We start from the raw sequence: 27,653 nt of genomic DNA, 5'->3' as shown, positions 1-27,653 counted from the left end.
TCCAATGGCACGCTATCTATGGATTCTTACCATCCACATAGGAGTGGAGGCATCTGTTAATCATGGCCAAAGAATCAGTCACACACTTATGCCGAAGACTAATGCATAAATTGGTACTGTAGATGGTACACTACATCCCAATGCTACAAAAGGGAAACTTAGGACCAATACAGCAAACAGTGCAGCAGGTGTTACCTCTCAAATTCTTGTGTACAATGAACATGCAATATGCTCCGCATGTTTGTGTATGTAACATATACAAGATGTTGTAAATCCTTGTAGCGTATGCACTGGGCAATTAATCATTTCACCTGTTCATTTGATCCTGTTGTAACAAACAAAGCTAGTAAATGGAAATATCGCATGCTCTATTATTGATATCATCTCATGCTTCCAATAGTTGGGTATTTCCAAAATAAGCTGGCTTTATTGAACAGGTAATGCCATTCACATTTGCATAAAATATGCGTACTAGGAAAAAATTCTTGCGATAATCACATCTCATTGTATTAACGTTCAATATACTGGGATGTGCTTGTATCTCATTCAGCAAAATACACAGGGTGGTGTCTCCTGTAGATGAAACTAAATCTGCCAATGTGTAATCTGGTAGCAACTTTTATAGCAAATTACACAATGTTGTATGGGTGTACAGTAGCAGTTTAATTTGTCCATCTGACCATGCACTGTGATCAACTCTAGGATTTACGTGATCGCTTCGTATCATCTTCCTTCTCTGTGATGTCATCAGCTACTTTGGTGGCAAAGTCTTGTGTGCTGGGAGTGTTTAGGGCCAGGCGTATCCGTCCCACAGCTCCATTTGGATCATCTGTGACAATATTTGCACCTGGTGATACACACATGCAAAAATGAATTTATAAATATATGAACAAATGTTCAGAATGTCAAAAATGTGAGTTTTAGAATACTTTACGACAGCAATAGATCCTGACCACATGTAAGCCACATACAGTGGAAACTCGATATAACGAGATGGTCGGGACCGAGTCGTTTTCCTCGTTATAGCCGATATCTCGTTATATCAGTAGGCTTAAAAGAAAGCATAACATTAAGACATTAATTTGCACATGTGGGACTACCCATGATCTTTCAATCAATACTGACAACTTGATAATGTGTTTGAGGGAATTACTCACCTTTATGGGTAAAATGTTTTTCGCCAATGAAATCCAATATCAAGAACATGTTTTTTGATAACTGTAGACGTTTGAATGTGTAAATTAATATAGCTTGCGATTGTCAAGATCGTCAGTGGATTGGTATGGTTATGGTATGGGTGTATGTTATATGTGGAAAGCTTGAATACTAGTATGGTCTGCACAATGATGTGTGTGTATGTGACACATTCTGTAGTACATTATGACTGCGTGTGTGTGAAGATGGGGAATTCCCTACGTAGAAAGCCAATCACAGCATCAGATTGCCTCACACCCTGCCAAACGTCATGATGACGTCATGTATACATACGGCCGTCCCACCACATTTTCTGCATGTATCAGTGCACACACACACACATACAAGTACAACATGCCGTGCTAGCTGGAGTGCACTGAAGAAAATACGTGTGTACAAGACAGTTTTTGGCGCATCGCGAGCTTTACAATATCGGAACATGATAGCACAGGCGAAGTAAAGCTTTACCCGAAGACATTTTGCTTTACCTCGCTATAACAGGTTTGATTGGCTATGTTTTTCTTTGTTTGGAAATCACAAAATTTATCTCGTTATAGCAGTTATTTCGTTATAGCCGATCTCGCTATAAGAGTAGCATTTTACATAGACTTGTGTGGAAGGAAATTTGGGACCGGGAAAATTTTCTCGTAATAACCGATATCTCGTTATAGCAGTGTTCGTTATACCGAGTTTCCCCTGTATAACATGAAATGATTACTATCATGAAATGTTTTGATGTATGATTTGTAACCTGAAGTCCTATAATCCAATTATTAAGTGCTTTGTTTACTGTGAAGTACATTTAGACTTTGCAGAACATGAAAGGAATACTACATGTATACCATTAATCCACATATCATGGCTGCCTAGATGGCACTCTGATCAAGAATTCTAAATAGGCTATTAATTCATAAAATTACATCTACAGAATAAATGTGGTAACACTAGAATAGCTCATGAAAAAATGTCACCACCCCAGGAAACAGAATATTTTTCACTTGCTATCATACGACTAGCATTTAAAAATGACATAAACATAAATCATTCAGTTTGATTTTGGAAAAAAAACCAAGGTAACCGCAAACACTGAACATAAACTTTGGTATCCAAAAAGAATTAGAGCATTTGGCAGGAGAACCAAATGAGGCTGAAATGGCAGTCTGAGTGGTGCTCTTTCCCTTAGTGGCCTGGTACTTTATCCCTCAATAGAATTTAATGAAGGAAATAATTAAAGAGTGGGCATGGAGATCAAATATGGCTGAGTTATCACTAGTCAGCGTAACCTGAAGAAATAACTTAACAAAGTTATTACATTTCTTAAATGGGTGAGTGATTGTTGCATATAGATTTCAGAATTTCTCATTTTTCCATCTTAATACGTCTTCCAAATCAAACTAGTGACAAGAACGGAACACTTGTCATACATGGGTGAGAGCAAGACGGGCAAACAAGGGGACAATGCAAACGGTACAATAAAATTCTGTTTCAAACACTGTCAGGATCAGACTGTATGGCTTCTTTTAGTGCAATGACTACTACTGCCTTACAGCAAACTTTGATGTCAATGTTCACATGACCAGCAGCAAAATTTTCCCATTTCTCTGAGTAGGAATCAGTGAGTAACAGAGGAAAAATTGAACAACCCACGCACCTTAAGATATCTTGAGTAAAATGGAGAAGACAGAGCAAGGTTAATTGCCTCTGATTCTGTTTAGCAGTCGCCCAAAGAAACCCGGCTCGCTCTCCTCATCACTTTCCCCTAAAGGTTCTTCTTTTGATTTCTTGTCTGCATTGAATGGACCAAACACGAGAAAGGAACACAGCAGTAAGGAAAATTGTTCACCTTTCCAGAATGTCTTTCTCGAATGATATAAAAATAAGCCATGTTGAGAAACTGCGCAGTTTTACACTGTTTAAAACTACAACCACCAATTATCCAGGAAATGATTTGATCTGTTAATCCTCCAGATATCAAGTAAGCCACCATCTCATAAATGAGCCAACTCATTCAATCATAGTACTAGCCTTCAGGTTTTTGGCAGTACACTGATCAAAATCACCTCATTTGTGAGAGTCTGGCATCATTTTACATATGCCACCTATTGCTTTACTCCCTCAAATGTTTGATGTTGACTTACCTTGTGTACAAAATATGATTAACAGTGACCAACCAGTCACATTGTACCAAATGAATATGGCATCTCTATCAGTTATGGCCTAAAGCTACCAGAGCATAATCAATTCTGATGCTATTTTTGTACATATCTAATTTTCTATCAATATTCTTCATCAGCAGTATATGATCTATCATTTTTTAAATCTACCATGACCTGCCATTTTGTCAACAGCATCATAGAGTCTACTGACAACTTAGGGAGGTTTGATTCAATTAGACTCTACAACAATTTTGCTTACATGGCACAGAATACTGCTTTTTGACATTAAAAATAACAAATTCCTTGATTCACTATTAAAAATCCCAGAGCTGTTAGCATAAAGAAACAGCTAAATGCTAAAAAATTATAGTTTTCAACAGAACTTCACAGAAAGCAGAACCCCTCAAAGGTACATTAATATGCTTGTTTGTTTGCTTATTTTTTTAAATAAAAAGAAATTAATCACTTATCAGAAGAAATTGTGGATGTACAAAGGTAACAGCTTCAACAAGTTTTCAGCAGAGAAGTATTAGGTACGGCTGAAGCACCAAGGACTATAACTGTGAGATGGTTGCACCTGATGAGCCCATCTGATGTACTGACGTACTGAAATTGTGCACCCATTTTGTGCATTGTGTTCATGGTTATCATTGCATTTCACATTTACAAAGTGTGGAATAATATACTAACAAAGTGAAAGTCAAGAAAAGGCATGTACAGAATAAATCCACACAAGTATGCAAGCAACAGTAACATACTTTTCAATTGTAGTTCTGACCCCTGTGTACATGGATATGGCCAGGAATTGCATCAAGTTGCATTTTTAGGATGTTACACTATCCGCCCTAGTCCCAGGCCCTGTTTCATAAAGCTGTTTGTAAAGTTACACATGACCTAATGAACGACTGGAATATGAAGTGCCAATAAGTGAACCCATTTTTTTTATTTCCTTACGTTTTCATAAAGCACGACCGTACATGTATGTCAATATTTCATCTACACTGGGGCAAAAATACACTTTCAACTAAAAACGTGCGCTAACATGTAAGAATAATCATTATCATCTGCAAATTTCAAATTTTGCTACTGAAATTAACAATGATCAGGGGCCCGTTTCATAAAACTTGTCATCAGTGACAACTGCCACATTTCTATGACAGATTTGCTCTCAGCCAATCAGATGCAAGGATTTCAGTAGCTTGTCACAACTATGACAACCTGTCACTGATGACAAGTTTTATGAAATGGGCCCCAGGAAACCCACTTGGGTTGCTCTATTCCAGCTGTTCATAAAGTTGTGTGTAACTCTTCAACAGGCTGGGCAGCATTTGAGGCACTCAAAAATATTACCCAATGTAAATGTTTGTCTGCAAATCTCAGTATATTCCAAACCCACCCACGCAATATAAATGAACTTCCCCTGACAAACCCCAGTGTATACCCGAGCAACCCGGGCCAAAAAAACAAATAAATTAATTAATTAAAAAATCCCCACTCAGCTTGGATGCAAGTGGCCGCCATCCCTGCTTACCCAGGGGTCGGGACTATGATTGACAAGTGCATAAAAACAGTCCATTCAGCTTTTTATGGACTACTATGTCAAAATGTGAGTACCATTTCAAATGGGTCACTTAATGTTATGACAGAGGTTAAGGTAGTACTGTTGCTCCACTCACCATCCTGTGTCTTGCTCAGCCCATTGATGGTCCCAGTCACACCAGACTCTTCCTCAGCATATGCCATCATGAGAGCTTTCTGCTTGCTTGACAGAGACCTGGGCAAACATTATACAGTCAATAACCATCTCATCCCATTTCATGGAGAGACTGTTCGATCATTTGAATTACACTAATTGCAATTGCCATAGCAACAGCTCTTTCATGCTTATCGCTAATAGCTTAGTGCCTTCATGCAGCCATAATGCCTATTAGCATTATGGGCTGCTATATAAGGTGGTCTGGCTCTACATCATTTTGTTCACATTAATTTGTCTCTAGCTATGTCCTTTGATAATCATTTTGCCAAATGTTCACCTTGCCCTTCTGAAAGTTTATCTAGAAGCTGAATGGGCTAGGAAACACAAGATAAAAACAAAGTTATAGGAGAAATATTGTACAATTGAAGTCAAAATAAAAATTACTACATTTCTTTTTTACCAGAAGCCCATAGTACACCATACCATATGACACACATATTCACATAGGCATAGTCTCCCTAGATATTGGTAATTATTAACTTCTACTTCACAGATCTGCAGCTTTGTTTTTGCACCCATTCACACAGCATTGGTCTGACTGTGATAACATTCTTCTGTAATGGAACCACCTTGCTGAGAAGGCCACACTTTTATTATGATATTATTGTGTTTATACATTCAGCTTCCATTTTGTGCAGAAACACTTGTTTGACATTTTCAACAGGTAACACAAAACACATCCCTTGAGATTAATTCACTTCCATTAAATAATCCATCAAGAATGATGGTGGTACATTTTGCTAGATGACAATTACATGCTAACTTGCATTTTGTCCTGCTTAGATGCAGACTGATGAAGATGGCATCAGTCTGCATCTAAGCAGGACAGAAATCAAATTGTCTCCTTGCTTTGCACTATGAACTAAGCTGATACTAACATTCCACAGTTGTTTGGCTGCCAACAGTCACCTCCTCAAGCTATATTTACATTGCTCCTGATGAGCTCCTTACTTTCTTAAGCAGGCTTTTATGAGTGTGAGAGTGTGTGCAAATCTGTATGTGTGTGGGTGGGTGGGTGTGTTCCGTCTTACAGCATTGGCAGATGGCAAATTGCATCAATAAAACAACATAATACCATAAGCTTAGAATATGTCTTAAATTAAACATAGCAGTCAACCAGACCATGAAAAAAAAAGACTTTTGTTCTTCATCTTTTGCAATGTTAGGACACTTTGCAGATGACTGTTATTATTATCATTTTATTATTATTATTATTATTATTATCATTATTATTAATATTACTACTACTACCACTACTACTACTACTACTACTACTACTATTATTATTATTATTATTATTATTATTACTACTACTACTACTACTACTACTACTACTACTACTACTACTACAACTACTACTATTACTATCATACTATTATCATTGCTGTTCTTATATAATGCATAATACCTTTGGCAAGATCTCTATGTACTTTAGAGGAAAAAAGTTTCCTTTGTTTTTTTTTTTTTAAGTTTGTTGAAATGAAGGGTATCACATATAGATTCTCCCATGACGACCTAAGAACTCTCCTAGACTCATATCTTACATGAAACTCTGAGAGATATGAAGGAGCACTTTCGTGAAAACATTGGTACGCAATCAATAAGATCTTAAATTCAATACGTGATCTGATAGAAAGCCAATGCAATGCACGTCAGACTATGACACAAGAGTATTGCTTTCAGACCAAGTTTCTATTGCTACAGTGCAATCTATGATGCAATGAATGCTGTGATATGTCACTTCTCCAAGTAGCTCTGCTCTAAACTTAAAGGAAGCCAAAACCCACAGAGATATGTGGATTGAGTGAAAGCGGCAACATTTGTATAGCACGTCAGTGAAAGTTTGAGGAAAATCGGACAATCAATGCAACAGTTATGAAGTTTAAAAGTTTTGGTGTTGGAACCACTGGATAAGGAGACAACTTGAGTTTATGACATCATGTGTGGACAACAATATAAAGAAAATATAAAGAAAATTCAACATGCTTTCACTTTTCTAGCACTTTCAGAAAGCAGGGGGAATGATTACTGCCCTTAACATATGACAGTATCAAGTTGAAGGAATGTATAACTTTCATGAAAAAAGAATTTTCGTGGAATTCTCTTTATATTTTCTTTATATTGTTATCCACAAATGATGTGATGAACACTAGTAGTCACCTTATCCAGTCATTACAACACCAAATTAATAACTTTTGCATCGATTGTCCGATTTTCCTCAAACTTTCACTGATGTGTTTTCCTAATGTTGCTGCTTTCACTCAATCCACATTGCTCTTTGGGTTTTGGTTTCCTTTAAAACAAATAAGTACCACATGAGACCTGCATCATTCATAAAATGTTGCAATACATCTTACTGCACGGTTTGACTTTCTATCCAATCACTTTGCATAGTCTCTGTTCAAGAACCTAAAGGTTTGTTTACAGAGCGAGGGCATTTCCCTTGAACAAGAATAAAAATTATATGTTTGTTGCATGACAAACTCCGAAAAGTACGACTTCACTTTAACTTACATGGGGATCTTGATCTTGACATGGACATAATGGTCACCATAACCATAGCCATTGACTCTGCTGATACCTTTCCCTGGCAGTCGTATCCTGGCATGTGACTGGGTGCCTGCTGGAATCTGTATGAAATCACAGCAAAAGAGGACAAATATTGCATCCCCAGTACGAGATATGAAGTTCACAGAGACTTCTTCTTATGTAATCTTTACAAAAATAATTGATATACATATACATCAGGACTAAAAATGACACTGGCAAAAATATTTATGAGATTATTGATAAGACAATCATACGGTAGGTGCTGTAATGTCCTTGTTGCTTACCGACACTGGAAATTTTAAATTTGAATATGATTTAGAATTACGGGTTGTTGTTTTTTTCTCCAGGGGTAGTTAAAGGGAGGCAGTCCTGAGATTTTCACTGTACTGATAATTAAGAAGAGTAAAAAATATAACCTTTCACCAGTTTATAAGTGTGAAAATTAAAAACTGTCTCTGTACGCGATTTTTGAAAAATAATTCCTGCAAGCGATTGTGTAAGAGCCTGCAAAAAGATGCTATGTCATTGATGCCCTACTCTCAAGTTGACAGGCGTGCCTCTAAAAACCAATTTAACCCATTGAAGACGGTTTGATTTAGCTACAACACGCATTTCCCATAGACGCTTGCCCGAGTATACACGGGACTCGTCTTCAACAGGTTAAGTGTTCAAATGATCAGTTGTAATTTTATCATAAAATGTGAAAATATGTGATTTTATTATTTTAAACAAAATAATTCAAGCTTAGTTATATATAATTCATGTAAATTAATATTGTAAATATAAATGTATATATATTCTAAAATCAAATAAACCATGTATTTGACATCAAATATCTCGGTCCTCTTCTAGCTTCTCTCCGTGTTGCATACTACTTTGCGTACAAACCACTCTCGCGCGCGAATTCTTACCATACTAATGTACACAGTACTCCGTCTAGCTGAGTTTGGCGTTCAGACCGAAGATCACCTGGGCATAAGAGACTCGAATTCTTCAAAGGAAATATTGTTTCTATCTCGATATTTCTGTAAGTACTCAGATATCAAACGAATATGACTTCTACCGGGCAGGGTAAAAACAGGGGACCGGAGGAATATGATTTCGCTCCACTTTAGCCATGCAGGTCCAGTCGGCACTTGCAGTGGCACTGTACTGCAGTCCAACCCCGGCTGCAGCCCCACCGTAAATGACACATAGCTAGCCACTTTCCTTACCTCTCTAACATTTACGCTTCCTTTCCTCGGTTCTCTTCGAAGTTGATGCTTGAGGTGTTTCTGTTTTATAACTCATATGAGCAAATATGGTCGGGATTGCATCTGGCTAGCTTCAGTTTTCTCGGCTTATAAGCGAGGGCCACAGCCTGCCTGTCCACGTCAAAACATGCTTCTCAAATGGTCCTCGCATAGGCCTAACGTTACAACACGATATCGAGAATGCTTTAAGTTTTAATGTTCGGCTTCGTTGTACCGAGATTTCTCAGCCATACAGCGCACCTTTCACGATCCTTTTGTGGGTCTGGGATGGAAAAAAACGATTTTCCTGGGCAATTTTCTCTACGATTCGAGCAAAATACTTCTTGACACATCGCCATCGGCATGATGAAAGATAGCCTTACAAGACGACGCCAAATATGTAGAACTGTTTCTACGCACGTACATGTACTGGAACATGGCCTACTACTGTAAACAGTGTAACTACATGCGCGGCGACAGGGCTGCGCTGTGATAGACTGGAACGCACAAAGGGCAAACGCAACGGGGTATCTACCGTAGACCTGTAGTACTGTAGTACTGTCCACAGATGTACTGTGCGAATATACAATACGCAATACATACACACACACAAACACACACACACACACACACACACAGAGTACGTAAAAACAACGTCAAATATTAGCCATCGCCTTCTTCATGCATCCGGGTAACAATTAGCATACGCATAACGAGCAGAACACGGCTGGGAAGAGTTGTGCCTCAGTGACGTCGGACTCTCTGCCAAGATTTGCTCATTAGCATATTCACCATGCAGATTCACACTTTTTCAACAAAAATTTATGAGCTTATTTGGTGATTTGAAAGTTTGTTTTTAGTGAAAGTAGTTCATTGGAGGTACCAACAACAACATATTTTTTTAAAATTCGTGAGGACTGCCTCACTTTAAGAATGTTTGTAAGCCAGCAATTATGGGACCGACAGCCTTAAAGTCCCCTTTGAAAGACTAGGCAATGAGGATAAAGTGCTTTGCCAAAGGGCACAACTGCTGCAGCCGGGGGAGTTGAACCTTGGACTTTGTGAGTGAGAGTTGACAGTCTTATCCCCTGAGCCACAAAAGATTTTGATTTAGTACACATCAGCAATTAAACCTACGACAGTTCTCTAATGGTTCTCTCACACAATGCACATTTAGACAGAATACTGGGTAGGGAAAACTTGGTGAGTTATAATCCCACTATGAAGTACACAACGACCATGTTCAACATGGTAGGACTCACATCTAGTGTTATGGTGTCGTAAATGCCTCTGATTTTCACGGTGCCTCCAAGCGCGGCTTGAGTGAAACTAATTGCAGCATCTGAGTGAATGTCGGCCCCCTCTCGCCTGAACTGGTTGCTCCTGGCGACACGGAAGGTGATGAAGAGCTCCTGACTACCAACGGGCATTCTCACTGTCTGTCCATCTTCAATGCCTGGTGAACAAGTCAATTGTGTTCAGACAGATGTGCATTAAACCAGAGCACTCGCAATTGAGCACATGTATCCCCCGAACCCATCTCCCATACCCCATCTGGATTACTTTTTAGGCCAGAATGTTGTATAATATGGCAACTGTCGCAGGATACAATAAAATCCGACGAGAAATGAGGCTAGTATATATAGCACATACGAGGAATATGCCATCCTATAAAAGTTTGAACAATGAGAGCACTGGCAATGAAAACTTTTGTTACCTAGAATAACTCCGCATAAACCTCCATAGCAAGTTTGAATAAAATCTGACAAGAAATGTGGCTTATACAGCATATACAAGAAATGTGACATGGCCTCCAAGTCGGAACACTGAGGGCGCTGTCACTACAAACTGTTGTGTCCTTCATGTACAATGACCACCCATACACCTCTTTAGCAAGTCTGAGTAAAATCAAGTAGCAATCAAGTTATTGCCTAAATAAGCATGCATTTTTGCAAATTTTGACATGATCAGGGTGACCTTTGACCCTGTAAAAGGTGGAATAGAGAGGGCAGCATTAATTATCAATAGGTGTAGGTGTATAGATTTGACTATGATACATTTATATACCAAATTTGAAAAAAAATTGGTCGAGAAACAAGGCCAGCGTCGTACACACAAGCACACCCTGTTAAATTTACCTTTTCATGTATAAAGACGGAACAAGCGAGGGCGCCACCACCAAAAAAAAAAATATAGGCATCTTCATTTCATTATAATGCACCTTTTTGCCAAATTTGAAGAAAATCTGATAAGAAATGTGGCTGATAGAGCACACACAAGAAATGTGCATTGGCATCCAAGTTGGAACACTGAGGGCGCCATCACCATAAACTGTTGTGTCCTTCCTTCATATAAAATGACCATCCATACATCTCCTTCGCAAGTCTGTGTAAAATCCATCGAGTAACTATCAAGTTATTGCATAAATAAGCACTTCTGTAAGTTTTGACATGATCAGGATGACCTTTGACCCTGTAAAACGTGGAACAGTGAGGGCAGCATTATCAATACATATAGGTGTATAGATTTGACTGATACATTTACATACCAAATTTGAAAAAAATCGGTCGAGAAACAAGGCCAGCGTCGCACACACAAGCAGACCCTGTTAAATCTACCTTTTCATGTATAAAGACGGAACAAGCGAGGGCGCCATCAATAAAAACAATAGGCTTCTTCGTCTTACCATAATACACCTTCATGCCAAATTTGAAGATGATCGAAGAAGAACTGCAGCCAGTAGAGTGCTCACAAGAAAATCTCTGCGGCAGACACGGCACAACGAGGCCAAATCCATAGTATCCTCCGAACTCTGTTCGGGGGATACAACTATGATTTTTCATCTTTTCTTATACATCAGTTTACGATGTATAATGCAGGGCTGCACACTAACCCATTTTTTCTGCCGGTCCGACCTGTCTCTGTCGGACCGGTAAATGCCCCGTTTTACCATTTTTTACCGGTCCGAATAGAAAATTTACTGGTCAACAACGACAATCTAAAAAACATTAAATGACTTGCAAACTTATTTTCTTGTTTTTTTATGGACGTACCCCCCCCCCCCCCCCCAAATGTACATTGTACAGATTAATATTTTTTTTAAAACTTGCATTATTTATTGCACAAGAACTTTAAAAAAAGATAAGAAAAAAATAGAATGTTTGTTTGTGAATTACAGTGTAAAATGGTAATGAACAAAATCAGATTTTATCAAATGCGTGCAAGTGACTTTTTCTAAACATCGGCGCACGAACTTGCTGCGTAATCTGCTCTTGGTGCTCAGTTGGATTGCGATGATTTAATGAATTATTTTAGCTGTGATATTTTGTGATGCACGCGCTACAAGGGGTTCTCTATTTTTCTCCCGATAATCTCTTCGCATTTGTGCATGCGTTCTTGAAAGATACACGACATGCAGGGCCGAATCCTTTTTGCGCCCATTTCTACCTCAAATATTAGCGGGATTGTGACGATTTCATAAATTACTTCGGCTGTAATATTTTATGATGCACGCACCAAAAGGGGTTGAAAATGTGTCCTTTATTTTTTCTCGATAAACTCTTCGAATTTCATAAGTGCGTTCTTAAAAGATGTACCACACGGCCGCATACATGATACTTTTTGCGCCTATTTCTACCTCAAATATCAGCGGGATTGTGACGATTTCATGAATTACTTCGGCTGTAATCTTTTATGACGCACGCGCCAAAAGGGGTTGAAAATGTGTCCTTTATTTTTCCCCGATAAACTCTTCGAATTTCGTAAGTGCGTTCTTGTACCACACGGCCGCATTCATGATACTTTTTGCGCCTATTTCTACCTCAAATATTAGCGGAATTGTGGCGATGTCATGAATTACTTCGATTTAATCTTTTGTGATGCACGCACCAGCTAGAATGGTTGAAAATGCGTTCTCTATTTTTCTCCCCATAATCTCTTCGCATTTCCGTACATGCGTTCTTGAAAGGTATATGACACGGCCGAATTTACGATCCTTTTTGCGCCTATTTCTACCTCAAATATCAGCGGGATTGCAATGATTTCATGAATTACTTCGGCTGTAATCTTTTATAATACACGCGCCAAAAGGGGTTGAAAATGTGTCCTTTATGTTTTCCCCGATAAATTCTTCGCATTTCGTGAATGCATTCTTAAAGGGATTGTACAGTACTGGTTGAGGTAGGGATTCATGTTTTGAACATTCCTAAGTGAGATAATGAAAAGCCTCTAATGAAATATGAAAGAGCATGTAATTTTAAGAAGGATTCAATGTTTATTCGATGAAAATTGGTTTTCAAATGGCTGAGATATCCAAAAAAGTGCTAATAATAAAAGGCGACATGCCCCAACTTTATTAGTATCTCTTTGTTTCACCTTGTTTTTGGATATCTTAGCCATTTCAAAACCGATTTTCATCGAATAAACTTTTGATACCCCTTAGAACTGCATGCTCTTTGACATCTCATAGAGTGGTTTCTGAATATCTCATAAAACGTTAAAAGCTAAATCTTCACCTCGACCAGAACTGTACACACCCTTTAAAATATATACGACACGGCCAAAAATCATGATTCTTTTTGCACCTACTGTTTCCTCAAACTTCAACGGGATTGCGATGATTTTATGAATTATCATTCGGCTGTAATCTTTATGATGCACTCGCCAAAAGGGGTTGAAAATGTGTCCTGTATTTTTCTCCCAATAATCTCTTCGCATTTCGTACCTGCGTTCTTAAAAGGTAGGCCTATACGACACGGCCGAATTCACGATCCTTTTAGCGCCTATTTCTACATCAAATATCAGCAGGATTGCGAAATTTCATTAATTATTTCGGCTGTAATCTTGTGTGATACACGCACCAGAAGGGTTGAAAATGCGTTCTTTATTTTTCTCCCGATAATCTCTTCGCATTTCTGCATGCGTTTTCAAAATTATATACTGCATGCAGGGCCGAATTCGAGATTCTTTTTGCGCCGATTATTGTTTACTCAAATTTCAACGGGATTGCGATAATTTCATGAATTACTATTCGGCTGTAAGCTATATGATGCAAGCGCCAAAAGGGGATGAAAATGTGTCCTTTATTTTTCTCCCGCTAATCTCTTCCCATTTCGTACATGCGTTTTTAAAAGGTAGGCCTATACGACACGACGACCGAATAAAATTCACGATCCTTTTGCACCTATTTCTACGTCAAGTATCAGCGGGATTGTGGCGATTTTCATGAATTACTTCGGATGTAATCTTTTGTAATGCACGCACCAGAAGGGTAAAAATGTGGGTTTTTTTTTATTTTTCTCCCGATAATCTCGTCGCATTTGTGCATGCGTTTTTGATAACCAACACGGCATGCAGGACTGAATTCAGGATCCTTTTTGCGCCTATTATTTCCTCAAATTTCAACGGGATTGCGTTGATTTCATGAATTGTTATTCGGCTGTAATTTTTTATGATGCACGCACCAAATGTGTCATTTATTTTTTTTCCTCTATAATCTCTTCGCATTTCGTACATGAGCTTTTGAAAGGTGCGACGCGGCCGAATTCATGATCCTTTTTGGGACGATTTCTACCTCAAATATGTAAGCGGGACTGCGATGATTTTATGATTTTTTTTTTCTCCCTAGCATTATCTCTTCACATTTTGTGCATGCATTCTTAAAAAGTACACGGAAGGGCCGATTTCGTGATCCTTTTTGCGCCTATCTTCCTTATGAGACCATTCTGAACGAATGAAAATATTCATTTGTGAAATGACTGTGTAAAATGAAAATGAACGCAATCAGATCAATTAACTGTATCGCTGAATATCGAATATGTTTTTAGTTTTTCTAAAAATCGGCACAAGTAAATCAGTTCTAACATGTCAACTGCCACGCTGCTGCGAAGCCGGGATCGGATCGATCTTGGGTTAAAAAATCATGAGTAAAATGACCCAGAAATGCGTGCGCTTCTATCAATGCTTCTTATCATGACCGCCGATTGCAAGCAAACGAACAATCAAAACGAGATCGGGGAATTACATGCATTTCAACAGTTACATCAACATGCTTTGCATGTATTGCATGGCATGGCAGTGCGTGAGCAGCGCCAATGCGCAAGCGAGCGCGAATAACTAGTCGACTGCTAGTGCTCAAAAATAACATGGTATGTTTACTGTACAAATTGCACCGGTAGACATAAACGAAAACTTGCGTAAAACTTGTTGAACAGTGCGATATCTTGCATTCTGTTTCTCCCTGATCGGGGCTGCTCTTTTTCATTCTAATGACCCCGCCAATGCTGTTTTTTTACTGGTCATGTCGGACCGGTAACTTGTGGATTTACTGCCTGAAAAGTTACCAGTCTTTGACCGTCGGACCGGCGCCAGTGTGCAGCCCTGTATAATGTATTCTTAGCATGCTGATATGTTGTGGTTTAAAAAGTTAACTAATTTTCATAGCCCTAAAACTAAAAGAAAAAAAAATCAGTGGAATGGGACTTCCAACAAAATGAAATGAAGCCAATGATATACATACATACATACACACATACTTACATACATACCTACATATATATGCATACTACTAGCATATAAATCATCATGTAAACTGCGAAGTCAATTAAAGGTTAAAGGTTAATCAATCCCAAGATCTATGCCACACATAGCATTATTTTATCATGTACTGTATGGGTGACTGGGACTATGCAGCATGACTCATTCCCTCATGTTTAATCATTAAGACACAGCTTTAATATAGATAGCTGAAATACAATTGGTTGGACCCTACCATTCCAATCCTTTCCCCACCTCAATCTGAAAAAAAAACAAAACAAGGCAATCGCCAAATTGTGTCTCGCCCATTCGCGTACAGGAAATTAATATTTTTTATAACTCCCAGAAGTTAATTGACCTGCTTATGACCTTTGACCTTGTGGTGACCTTCAACACCCTAAGGGACATTTACCATCCAAGTTTGGTCACAAACGGACATAGGGATCAAAAGTTATGAGCCACAATCAAAACGCGCCCATAAAACATAACATTGGGCCCTTAAAGTTTGTTGACCCCTGTCTGTGACCTTTGACCTTGTGACGACCTTCACCTCCCCAAGGAACATCTTCCATCCAAGTTTGGTCACAAACGGACAAAGGGATCAAAAGTTATGAGCCATACACGAAATGCGGCCTAAAAACTTAACATTGGGCCCTAAAAGTTCGTTGACCCCTATCTGTAACCTTTGACCTTGTGGTTACCTTCAACTTCCAAAGAGACATCTACCATCATCCAAGTTTGATTGCCATTGTAGCAACATGTGCTGAGTTACATGTGATAAGAGAGTCTTGCAAGTAAACTTTAACGTATGACCTCGAATGACCTTTGACCTTATCATGTGACCTCTTACGGCACCATAACATGAAGGTACCCCCAGTGCATCCATCACCCAAGTTTGATTGCCATTGTAGCAACATGTGTCGAGTTACGTGTGATAAGAGAGTCTTGCAAGCAAACTTTAACGTATGACCTCAAATGACCTTTGACCTTATCCTGTGACCTCCAACGGCACCATAACATGAAGGTACCCCCAGTGCATCTATGACCCAAGTTAGGTTGTAATCCAAGCAACTTATGTGAAGTTATTTGTCAAAAGAGAGTCTTGCAGGTAAACTTTAACATAGAAAAGAGAGTCTTGCACATACTCTTTAATATATGACCTCAAATGACCTTTGACATCATCACATGACGTGTGATAAGAGAGTCTTGCAAGCAAACTTTAACGTATGACCTCAAATGACCTTTGACCTTATCCTGTGACCTCCAACGGCACCATAACATGAAGGTACCCCCAGTGCATCTATGACCCAAGTTAGGTTGTAATCCAAGCAACTTATGTGAAGTTATTTGTCAAAAGAGAGTCTTGCAGGTAAACTTTAACATAGAAAAGAGAGTCTTGCACATACTCTTTAATATATGACCTCAAATGACCTTTGACATCATCACATGACCTCCGACAACACCATAACATGAAGATACCCCTAGTGCTTCTATCACGGTAAGCACTATTTGGGCACCCGTCCCGCTTCATCATGAATATTCATCAGGCAGTAAGATACTGTACTAGTAAATGGCAGAACGCTGGATACGTGCAAAACGTATGGCCGGTAAATGTAAAAATCTCGAAAAATTGCATCAACGGGGAATGTTAAAATGTCTCGCCGGGAGATGGTAAAATGTTCAGTTTTGCCGAGAAATGTAAAAACGCTGCCGGGAAATGAAAAAAGTATGTATTTTCCCGGTATTACGGATACATGTAGATGATGAATATTCATGATGAAGCGGGACGGATGCCCAGATAGTGCTTACCTTCTATCACCCAAGTGTGGCTGCCATTGCTGTAACAGTTGCCAAGTTATGCATCATAAGAGAGTCTTGCAGGTAAACTTTAACATTTGTGACGGACGACGGACGACGGACGACGGACGATGGACGGACGACGGACGGACGACGGACGACGGACGGACGCCATTTGGATCCCTTAGTCTCGCCTTCACCTCCGGTGGGCGAGACAAAAAGCAGGAAAAAATAATAACAAAACATGGATGTCAGCCCTTTTTACATGTCACTATAGTCTTTTAATGAATTACATTGAAATATCTGGTAAATATCAAGTATCTTTTGACATCTTTATGACTGGCTTACCAGCTGGAACTGGCACTGTGACTTTCTTCCGCTGTAATGTTTGCCCAGCCCCTTTGCACATGATACATGGAACATTGATGATTACACGAGTGCCACGGCATCGCCGACAGGTGGTCCGCATCACAAATGGTCCGGTGTTAATAGTTTCCTGCAAGGTTAATTCAAAGTTAAAAACAAAGTGCATAATCAATCTTTGTCATTAATCCTATACATATCATACACTACAGCAACAAAAAAATATCTTTGTAAAAAGTATCTCCTTAACTCTTTTTGCTTAGACTTGCACTATGAACCTAATGACAATTGATATGAGTTACTAAAAAAAAAGATTATCATCCTGCACAAACTTTCAGAAATAATCTTTAAATAACATGGCAAAGTATTATCATAATAAGGAGCCTTCGGAGTAACAAACGTAAGAAACAAACCTTTGGAATAGCGAACTGTAACCGAATCCTACGCCATCATTTTCTATGCATATGTGACAATACAAACAACTTTATGCTCTCTTTTAAATGTAATACTTAAACCAAATTGAAAAGGTACCATCCCATTTCATGTAGCTTTCCAGTGTGTGATTTGTATTCAACAAGTATTATGATATATGCGTGGCGTCCTTGTTTTCGCTATTATTGTATTTGTTCGGTTATAACGAAATTTTGTTATAACGTAAGAAAACTGCCGGTCCCGAGCATTTCGTTATAACAGGAGTGCACTGTATATATACTTTGATATGTTAGATTACTTTCATTTTGTTGCCTCCTCCTGGTACACCTTTCAGGGCTCACTGTTTGCTCAGCCCCCTCCAACCCCGCCCCCCCCCCCCCTTCCCCCTTGCTGTTGCTTTTTCACTCTTTCCCTTTCTTTATCCCTCTGTTGCCTCCCTCTTCATCCTTTTCCTTCAATGGTTGCCCCCATGATCCTCATGATCATTAACTGACCCTCCTCTGCCTTTTGTCTGTCCACCCTCCTGCTCTAATCTCCTCCATTTACCTGTTGGGCTCCTTGCCCCTGACCTCCCACCCTCTCCTTTGTTTTCTTTGTTCTGTGTACCCAGCCTGTCCCTGACTGTTCTTGTTGTGTGAAGTCCTTATATGTGATTGCTTTCCCTGCTTGTTTGTCATTTTGCCTCTGACAAAGATTCTGCTAGGATCGAAAGCTCAGGCCCCTTTTGACTACATTTTACTCCATTGGCTCGCCTTTATTGGATAAGCAGTTTTCAGCAGGTTTTTTTGCTACACTTATTTCATGTCTTATATGCTCTTAATCAAGCAGAGTTGAAAAATCCACATTCGTCAGCAATGTATTGTATCTTCTCGTAAGGTACGGTACCGATTGTCTTCTCCTTAATTTCCTGAAATGTCTTTTTTGTAGCTGAGAAATTACCCCCCCCCCAAGAAAAAAAAAAAAATGCAAACCAGGTAATCAGATGTCCCCAAATCTAAATCATGCTTTTCTAACCTGTCCCGTTCCATTACACTGGTGGCAGGGGGATGACTTGGTGCCTGGTTCTGCCCTAGAACCTTTGCAGCGTTGACAGGTGTCCTCAATGTTGACCGTCACCTCCTTGTTGACACCACGCGCTGCCTCACTGAATGACAAATCCATCATCACCTGGGTACACATCAAAAATTATTTATATAGTAAAAATATCAAATAACATTCAGTTTTAAACTTCCTCTATCAAGATATGCGCAAAGGAGGGGAGAAAAAAAAACCCAGTGACCTTAGCCTTTTACTACTTTAAATTCATGGTACTGATTATTGTCTTTTTATGTTTTTAAACGATTTCTAACCTTCCTCAAAAGTTTTCTACCACTGTACATTCCTAGATTAGGTTACAGCATATCTTTATCTTATTTTATTTTTTATTCTTCGGACAAGTTATGTGACATTTGGCCATTCAAGATTTATTGCAAAATCTAATCAGCAGATGCACACCTCATCTATTGATTTTCTTAAATCGTAATGATGAAATACAAGATGAACAACAATTCTAAAAACATGACTCCGCCACACACCAACAAACCAAACATGAGACCCGCGGGTCTAGCGCTCACCTGAGTATCGCAAGTTCACCTTTCACGCAGTCACTAGTAGTTAATCTAAATTATTCACAGCTCTACCAAAATTTGACCAGGCATTCTCAAGTAGAAGATGAAAATGTACAATAAGGGCCCAAATTTTTTAAGATTCCTTAATTTGGGGGAATTGGGGCCCCCTGGGGCCCTCTGGGTGGGGTATGGTGCCCATTTTTATAAATTAAGATCCTGAACCCTTGGGGAGGCTACCTGCCAAGTTTGACAAAAATACATCATGATGTTTTCAGGAAGAAGATGAAAATGTACAATTCAGGCCCCCATTTGGACCTTCCCAACCAACCCCCCCCCCCCCCTGCCCCCAAGAGGGGCACCCCTGGATCTCCTATGAACAAACTTGAAACTATAGTCATTAATGTACTCACTCATAGCGTTATCTTATCTCTACAACTTCTGATTCTAGAGAAGATTTTAAAAGATTCCTTCATTTTGGGGGTTTGGGCCCCCCTGGGGGCACCCTGGGTGGGGCATGGTGCCCATTTTAACAAATTGAGTTCCTAACCCCCTAGGGATGCTACCTGCCAAGTTTGGTGAAAATGGGTCACGGGGTTCTCAAGAAGAAGATAAAAATGTACAATTCAGGCCCCATTAGGACCCCTCCTCACCCCCCTCCCCTGGGTCCCAAGGGGGGCACCCCTGATTCTGCCATGTACAAACTTGAAACTACAGTCATCAATGTACAAACTCATAGTATTAACTTAGCTCTATCACTTCTGGTTCTAGAGAAGAAGATTTTTACAGATTCCTTAATTTTGGGGTGTTTGGGCCCCCTGGGGGCCCCCTGGGTGGGGCATGGTGCCCGTTTTAACAAATTGACTTCCTAACCCCCTAGGGATGCTACTTGCCTAGTTTGGTGAAAATGGGTCACGGGGTTCTCAAGAAGAAGATAAAAATGTACAATTCAGGCCCCATTAGGACCCCTCCTCACCCCCCTCCCCTGGGTCCCAAGGGGGGCACCCCTGATTCTGCCATGTACAAACTTGAAACTACAGTCATCAATGTACAAACTCATAGTATTAACTTAGCTCTATCACTTCTGGTTCTAGAGAAGAAGATTTTTACAGATTCCTTAATTTTGGGGCGTTTGGGCCCCCCTGGGGGCCCCCTGGGTGGGGCATGGTGCCCATTTTAACAAATTGAGTTCCTAACCCCCTAGGGATGCTACCTGCCAAGTTTGATGAAAATCGGTCTTGGGGTTTTCAAGAAGAAGATGAAAGTGTAAAAAGTTTACGCACAACGCACGACACAGGACGCACCACGCACGACGGACGACGGGCGATCGCAATACGTAGGTCACTTGAGCCTTTGGCTCAGGTGAGCTAAAAACCAAAACCAATACATGGGTGGGACATTTACACACAAGTAAATTCAAATACCATACTAACATGTCTCATTGATACAAAAAGTCTTGACTTCCAAACAATTCTTTTTTTATCTTTAATTTTACCTCTAGAACTTTTAAATTTGAATATTGATATTTCTTCTTTTTTAGGTAAATCACCTTACTTTTGCATTATCTTGACAAATGTAACTTAATTAGGGTACCATCACAACATATCATTAGTTTCAGATCAAATACAAATGGGAAGTGTCACATATTCATGGTACACAATGACCAGCACATACCTCATGTGCCCTGTTGAATCCCCCAAACACAGATTCATCAAACATGCCACCTCGGTCAAAGGCCTGGTTACCAAAGATTTTTCTGAAGAGCTCTTCTGGGTCTAAATTGGTCTGCTGCCACTGGCCCTGGAAACCTCCAGCACCACCCATGCCACCAGCCCCAAAGCCTGCCTGGCCTATGGTGTCATACTCTTTCCTCCTGGTGTCATCACCCAAGACCTGTGAGAGTAGATCAACAACATATGACTCTTTCAACAACAACAACAACAAAAGTTCCACAAACTCTAAAATTCATCTTTCCAAACAGTGATGTACACATAACATAACAAAAATATGAACAGCAACCATTGCGATAGTGTCTTTGTGAACTGCAAATAAGTAACACACATTATATCAAATTTAATATGAGATCGTTTCTGAAGTCACAATTATCACTGCTTTCACTTTATTTGTACTGTTGTTCACTTATCTCTAAGCAAATGGCACTTAGAACTTGAGCCATGTACCAAGCTGCGATGTTAAGTCACTCGTAGAGCACATTTGTTATGACTGGCAAGCAAATATAAATAAAACCATGGATGGCAAAGCAGGCCAGAATGAAGACTTCTTTATATTGACTGGAGCAGTTGCTATCTACCTACACCAATTAATTTGTATTCAGCCAAATTACCTCAAACTGAGGTGAATGGGAAAAGACACTTTCATGTGACATCCAATTCTTTTTTTCTTTTCTTTTTTTTTTAGTGGAGAAAAACAAACAATCTAGAAAATGAACCTCTGAGAAAAAACAAGATCTACATTTACACTGTGAATGCCAACAAATCAAATCACGATTTATCAAGTACAAGTAAGATAACAAATGCAGTTCTTTGCAAATAGAAAGTTTTGTGGCTACATGTACATAAGGGTAATTCCATGAAGTTGGGGCACAAAGTGTTACATTTTAGCATAACTCAATGCTAATTATGCTATACATATATTCATTATAGGCTTTACATTTGTATTGAGACCATACATTTTCCTGGAAATTTTGTGCCATTCAGACTCAATTTTGATGAAGTTATTTTTAAAAAATGTAACGGTGTCCTGTAGCATCGTGACGTGTCCATGTGGCATCGTGATAGTTAAAATCTGGTCCTAAAAGACAAATTAATGCAATTAGCTTGACCAAAATTTGATATAATATGCATAATTACTAGATTAGTCAGATAGCTAAATATCTTAACTCTATTTTCCACAGTTTAACTTTTTACAAGAAAATTACACGATGTGTCACTATGCTACACGGTGTCCACCAAATGTAACAAAAAAGGACACCGCGTAGCATCGTGATACATTTTGTAATATTCTTTTAAAATTAAAACTGTGTACAGGAAATGTGAGATACTTAGCTATCTGACTAATCTAGTAAATATGCATATTGCATCAAATTTTGGTCAAGCTAATTGCCATAATTTGTCTCTTAGGACCAAATGTTAAAATTTCACGATGCTACATGGACACGTCACGATGCTACAGGACACCGTTACATATTGTTTAATAACTTCATCAAAATTGAGTCTGAATGGCACAAAATTTCCAGGAAAATGTGTGGCCTCAATGCAAACGTAAAGCCTACAAACAATAAATGTATAGCATAATCAATATTGAGTTATGCTGAAATGTATTTTTCAAATATTACGATGCTACATGGACAATGCCCCAACTTCATGGAATTACCCATAACCAAATGCAAATCAAAGCATGCTGACACATATTAGCCGGGTTCATACGTACAAAATAGCGGGATGACGATAGCACTCCTTATCTCGAGATTTTTCAAGGCATGCAAACTTGGTCACACAGCGCCCTTCTCTATCACTGCCTGCACGCGCTTCTCTTTGTCCACTGTTTTTTGCGTGTCAGTGGTGTGGTTTGCGCACTGTTGTTGTGATGCGCCAAAGAGGTGAAGGACCTCTTCGCAAAGGCCTTGCTGTTGTGATGTGCGCATTGCATGATGGGATATAAAAACTTGAGATTCTAAACCCGACTGTTCACACATACCAGGGCGGGGCAAATTATCCCGCTAATTGAGGAATTAGCGCAAGATTTCTTGGATTAGCATCGCGATGCTTATCGTGCTAATTGTCAGGTTTTTTCTGTCCAGATGTGCAAACAACTCGAGATACCGATCGTGATGCAAATCGCGAGATTTGTATCCCGCTAACTGGTGTACGTGTGAACCCCCCTAGTGGATGTAACCACTTGCCAAATACCTTGTGTATGTGTGGTTAGAAAATTGGTACTGAATGTAGAATGGATCTAGTGGAGATTTCAGTCATCATTTAATCATATCCAAAATGCAGCAGTCATTCAAACTGCAGGTTTATATGACAACAACCTTGGGCCAAGAAACTGCATTACATTTCAATTAAATATTGAATGCTATGCAGACCATTCTCTTCTTTTTTTTTTCAAATAAGGCACTCCACAGATTTATTGCAAAATAAGGCTGGATCAACAACATTTGAAACTTAATTTCTGGAGAAATCAAATTATGAACAACATTATTCTCAACCACAAATTGCCCTAGTGCAAGAAATAAATCATTTCATTTGTACAATATATACATTTATACGATATACAGTTCGTACCTCATATGCCTCAGCAACCTCAGCAAATTTTCTTGAGGCATCTGGATTTCCTTTATTCCTGTCTGGATGGTATTTCTTCGCCAGCTATTCAATTAGTAAACAGACATAAAACTTTCATTAAAATATTCATTCTACACAGGAGGTTTGTTTTAAATGGACAGTGGTTCGGCACTTTAAGTTGTAGAGATGCACAGGCATATTCACAAAAACCACTCTATTTGAATGGATGGATTTTATCACTGAGTTCATATACCTTGTACAGTACAATGCTCATTAATGGTCATTGCAAAAACAATATTAACAAATTCTTCAAATAACTCAACAATGCAGGACATAAAATAGTATGAGCAAAACTGATCTCTAAGGCATCTGCAGGATGAACCCTATCACACAAACAACTGGCATATTCATCATTTGAACACAATATTGAACATTAGACACAATTGCTCAGAGATTCTTTTCCTTTCTTCTTTGCCTGTTTTTCATAATAACTGAGTCATTAAGTGATGGTTTTGTGTAAGAATAGACATATTAATATTGTCAAATTCATACAATGTTTGATAATATGCTTTTCATGTGGTGTGTCAATCTTGTTGATGTACATTCCACAAGAAAACATTAAAGGCTCATTCACAGGTTTATGACACCACCTCAAATACATAAGGGAGCCAGAGGATAAGACTATTCAGATCTACTAGACCAAGGCACAAATATTCAAACTTGAATGATACACCTCTTAACCACAACCACCACCTATAATTATATATGACAAGCACAATAAGACCCAAACCAACAACAAAAACCAGCTAACAAGCAGGAGCATAGGCCATGTTTCAATTATCCAGGTGTTGGGATATATGCATTTAGTTTCAATGTACATGACTGAAATAATTTGCATTGAGAAATACAGAGTATTACCTTGAATTTTGTCACCACTAATCAATGCTTCGAATAAATCTCACCTCATAGTATGCCTTCTTGATTTCTTTCTGTGTTGCTGTCTTTGGAACACCAAGCACTTCATACAGATCTTTTTTCCCTGCTAGAACGGCACTGCTTGTATGTATGTCACGACAGGAGACATTAGTTTTGATAGGATGGAAGCTGACTGCATGAACAAAAGAAAAAAAAAGGTAACCCATCAACATTTGCCATCATGATAAAGTTGTCATACAAGTTCATACATAGAATCTAGTGTGTAGAATATTTGTCACATATAGCAGCTCTAACAGTTCCAAGAATCATTTAATTACACTGTAATTCTACCCAACCTAGAAGCTTCAGTATATTATAAAGCAGTTGCAAAGCTCTTTTAAAATATCACTGTAAGTGTAATGAAGATCCTTTCCAAATTGTTAAACTTGTACATTGTAACTTGCCTTATGCTTGCTAACATAATTTGACAACCAATTTATGACTAGTGCAGTCAGACACTAGACCTACAGACATAATTACAATTGATGAATTTGAGCTACAATAAATAAAGTTCTTCTATCGTGTCATACACATATTCTAGATGGATATGGATTGTTTGGTTGGTACTACTAGTACTACTATTCAGTGTTAATGTTAGTATCAACAGTACAAATTATGCACAATTACTTTTGTATCCATGTAGTAGATACAAGTGTACATTTCAAATTCTACATAACCAAATTCCATCAAAATCACAGGAAATACTAGATACTCGATACAGTGTAGTACATTTCCAATCTTCCATGCAAATTTACACCGAAAATCCAGCTGTCAATCCAGTTTACCAAGAGCTAAAATGAGTATAAATCAATGTAATTTTAAAAGTCGGCAATGATTATGGGAAGTTGAAAGAAATCGGTTGTGAAAAGTTTGTGTGTGTGTGTGTGTGTGCGCGCGCTCCATGAACTGCATTTCTCACTCGACTTTTTTCAACTTGCCATATTTGAACAAAGATTTTAACTTCCAGTTTGAGTTACTTGAAAAATACATTGCCTATCATTTAGCTGAACATTACATGGCTAATTTCTCAGCTTTAGCACAAAGGCAGCATACAGCATCATTAACAAAGGCAAAGACTTTATTGTTTTGAACAATCAACCACATGAAACTTAGTACCTGCCAATCTAATGCTTCAATAAGTTCAACAGCTAACATTACAAATCAGTTCGGGAAACCCACTCACAAGGGGGGCCCCTCCTTATAAGTAACCCGTCCCCCTTATAAGTAACCCCGTCCACCTTATAAGTAACCCCCGGGGCACCCCTTATAAGGAGTCTCCACGCTTTTTTGCAATGCAACGCGAAAATGAAAGGACTGCGGCAATTCGCTTGATTATGTCCATAAAGCTTCACAAGTTTCCTAGTTACTCACGAAATTTGAGCAAAATTGGTTTGAGGCATCATATCTAAAATCATGGATTTAAATGCGATGTCAAACGACCCATGCGAATGCTGCAATGCTTGAGTGCAGACGTGGCGACTGAGTACGAAAGTCTCCGTACTCAGTCGCCACGTCTGCACTCAAGCATTGCCGCGCCGCCGCGCCTGGCGACACTCACGCCAGTAATCGCTCGCACTTCAGCATTCGCATGGGTCGTTTGACATCGCATTTAAATGCATGATTTTAGATATGATGCCTCAAACCGATTTTGCTCAAATTTCGTGAGTAACTAGGAAACTTGTGAAGCTTTATGGACATAATCAAGCGAATTGCCGCAGTCCTTTCATTTTCGCGTTGCATTGCAAAAAAGCGTGGAGACTCCTTATAAGGGGTGCCCCGGGGGTTACTTATATTAAGGGGGATGGGGTTACTTATAAGGGGGACGGGTTACTTATAAGGATGGGCCCCCCTTGTGAGTGGGTTTCCCGAACTGAAATACAAATGGTTGATCAGGATGCGATCAGCACTATAAAAGAGCACCCCAAAAACAATTTTTAAAGTCCCTAACCAGAAAGTGGGCACACACACACACACACACACACACGTACACACACTCCAGCCAGATACAAACTACAGTATCACACCATACGCTTTAGACTAGATCTAGTATAAATTTAATTATATCTCGGTTTTGTTAAACTCAAAGAATGGTATAAATTTAAACATAACATCGTTTTGAGCACATGGGACTAGCTCCAACAAGCATGCATTCGATATAACTTACCCTTGCTCTTTGTCATTAACAAGGAGGTAAACCGCGGTGAGTTTCTTGCAGACGTTGCTAAATTTCTGGAAGTTACAAATATACAAGTTTGGCAGGTTCTTTGACGGTTGACTTCTACTTGGGCGAAGATAGCACGCAACAACATCGGGGAGGTCCTCATGCACCGCAGCGCAACGGCAGCAGCCATGTTGAAATGTCGTAAAGAAGGAGAATGATGTGGATGGATAAGATTGAAATCATGCAGACGGTAGGAGTTGGTAATACACATCCGCTTTGTCAGACCCGGAATATTTTGGATGAAAGGGTACCAGTCTGTAGATGTCGTCATTCGGAAACCAGGCTTGTTCCAAAAAGTGCTGCATCAAAATGAAGGAGGTTGATCCCTGGAAACAAGAAGAAGCTAATATTAATTTGGCCAGTTATTGTTGTTTCCTTGGTGCGGGGTCTCGTGGTATTGGGCAGCACTAAAAAACGCCAAAAGAAGAAGAAGAGGGGGAGGAGCGAGGAGAAGGAGGAGGAGGAGCTGGAATTCTAACTGGCTGTATAGGCCTAATAATGATATTCTCTATTTTAGAAATTATTTCTACAC

The 27,653-nt window shown here is 39.1% G+C and overlaps 1 protein-coding gene across 2 annotated transcripts; it reads right to left on the bottom strand.

Annotated features, from left to right (window-relative positions):
- Positions 1-238: 238 nt before the first annotated feature.
- On the bottom strand, positions 239-27,239 carry LOC139716221 (dnaJ homolog subfamily A member 3, mitochondrial-like). 2 transcript variants are annotated; one of them, XM_071627785.1, is made up of 11 exons: positions 27,065-27,239; positions 24,888-25,033; positions 23,926-24,009; positions 21,293-21,511; positions 19,029-19,181; positions 17,568-17,715; positions 10,151-10,344; positions 7,621-7,736; positions 5,027-5,124; positions 2,846-2,980; positions 708-847 (listed from the first exon to the last, which is right to left on the bottom strand). In XM_071627785.1, exons 1-10 carry the CDS (start codon positions 27,222-27,224, stop codon positions 2,886-2,888), a joined length of 1,413 nt encoding a protein of 470 aa, XP_071483886.1. In that variant the 5' UTR covers positions 27,225-27,239; the 3' UTR covers positions 708-847; positions 2,846-2,885. The 2 variants fall into 2 exon arrangements, with proteins under 2 accessions (XP_071483885.1, XP_071483886.1); XM_071627784.1 differs by lacking the exon at positions 2,846-2,980 and having other exon boundaries at positions 239-847.
- Between the last annotated feature and the right edge of the window lie 414 nt (positions 27,240-27,653).

The sequence above is a fragment of the Diadema antillarum genome, unplaced genomic scaffold (assembly GCF_040938485.1).
Source record: "Diadema antillarum isolate AM-2024a unplaced genomic scaffold, OU_Dant_1.0 scf00000063, whole genome shotgun sequence".
NCBI lineage: Eukaryota > Metazoa > Echinodermata > Echinoidea > Diadematoida > Diadematidae > Diadema > Diadema antillarum.
This window is presented reverse-complemented; position numbering and strand designations above follow the sequence as displayed.

Bases quoted from the DNA above. Each gene is read 5' to 3' on its own strand.
- LOC139716221 (XM_071627784.1), bottom strand. From the start codon at position 27,224: ATGAGGACCTCCCCGATGTTGTTGCGTGCTATCTTCGCCCAAGTAGAA. The intron at 17,716-19,028 runs GTTAGAAAAGCA...TTAACCTTGCAG, and splicing joins AGTGTAATGGAACGGGACAG to GAAACTATTAACACCGGACC. The intron at 5,125-7,620 runs GTAAGTTAAAGT...ATGTTTGCCCAG, and splicing joins GTCAAGATCAAGATCCCCAT to GTCTCTGTCAAGCAAGCAGA.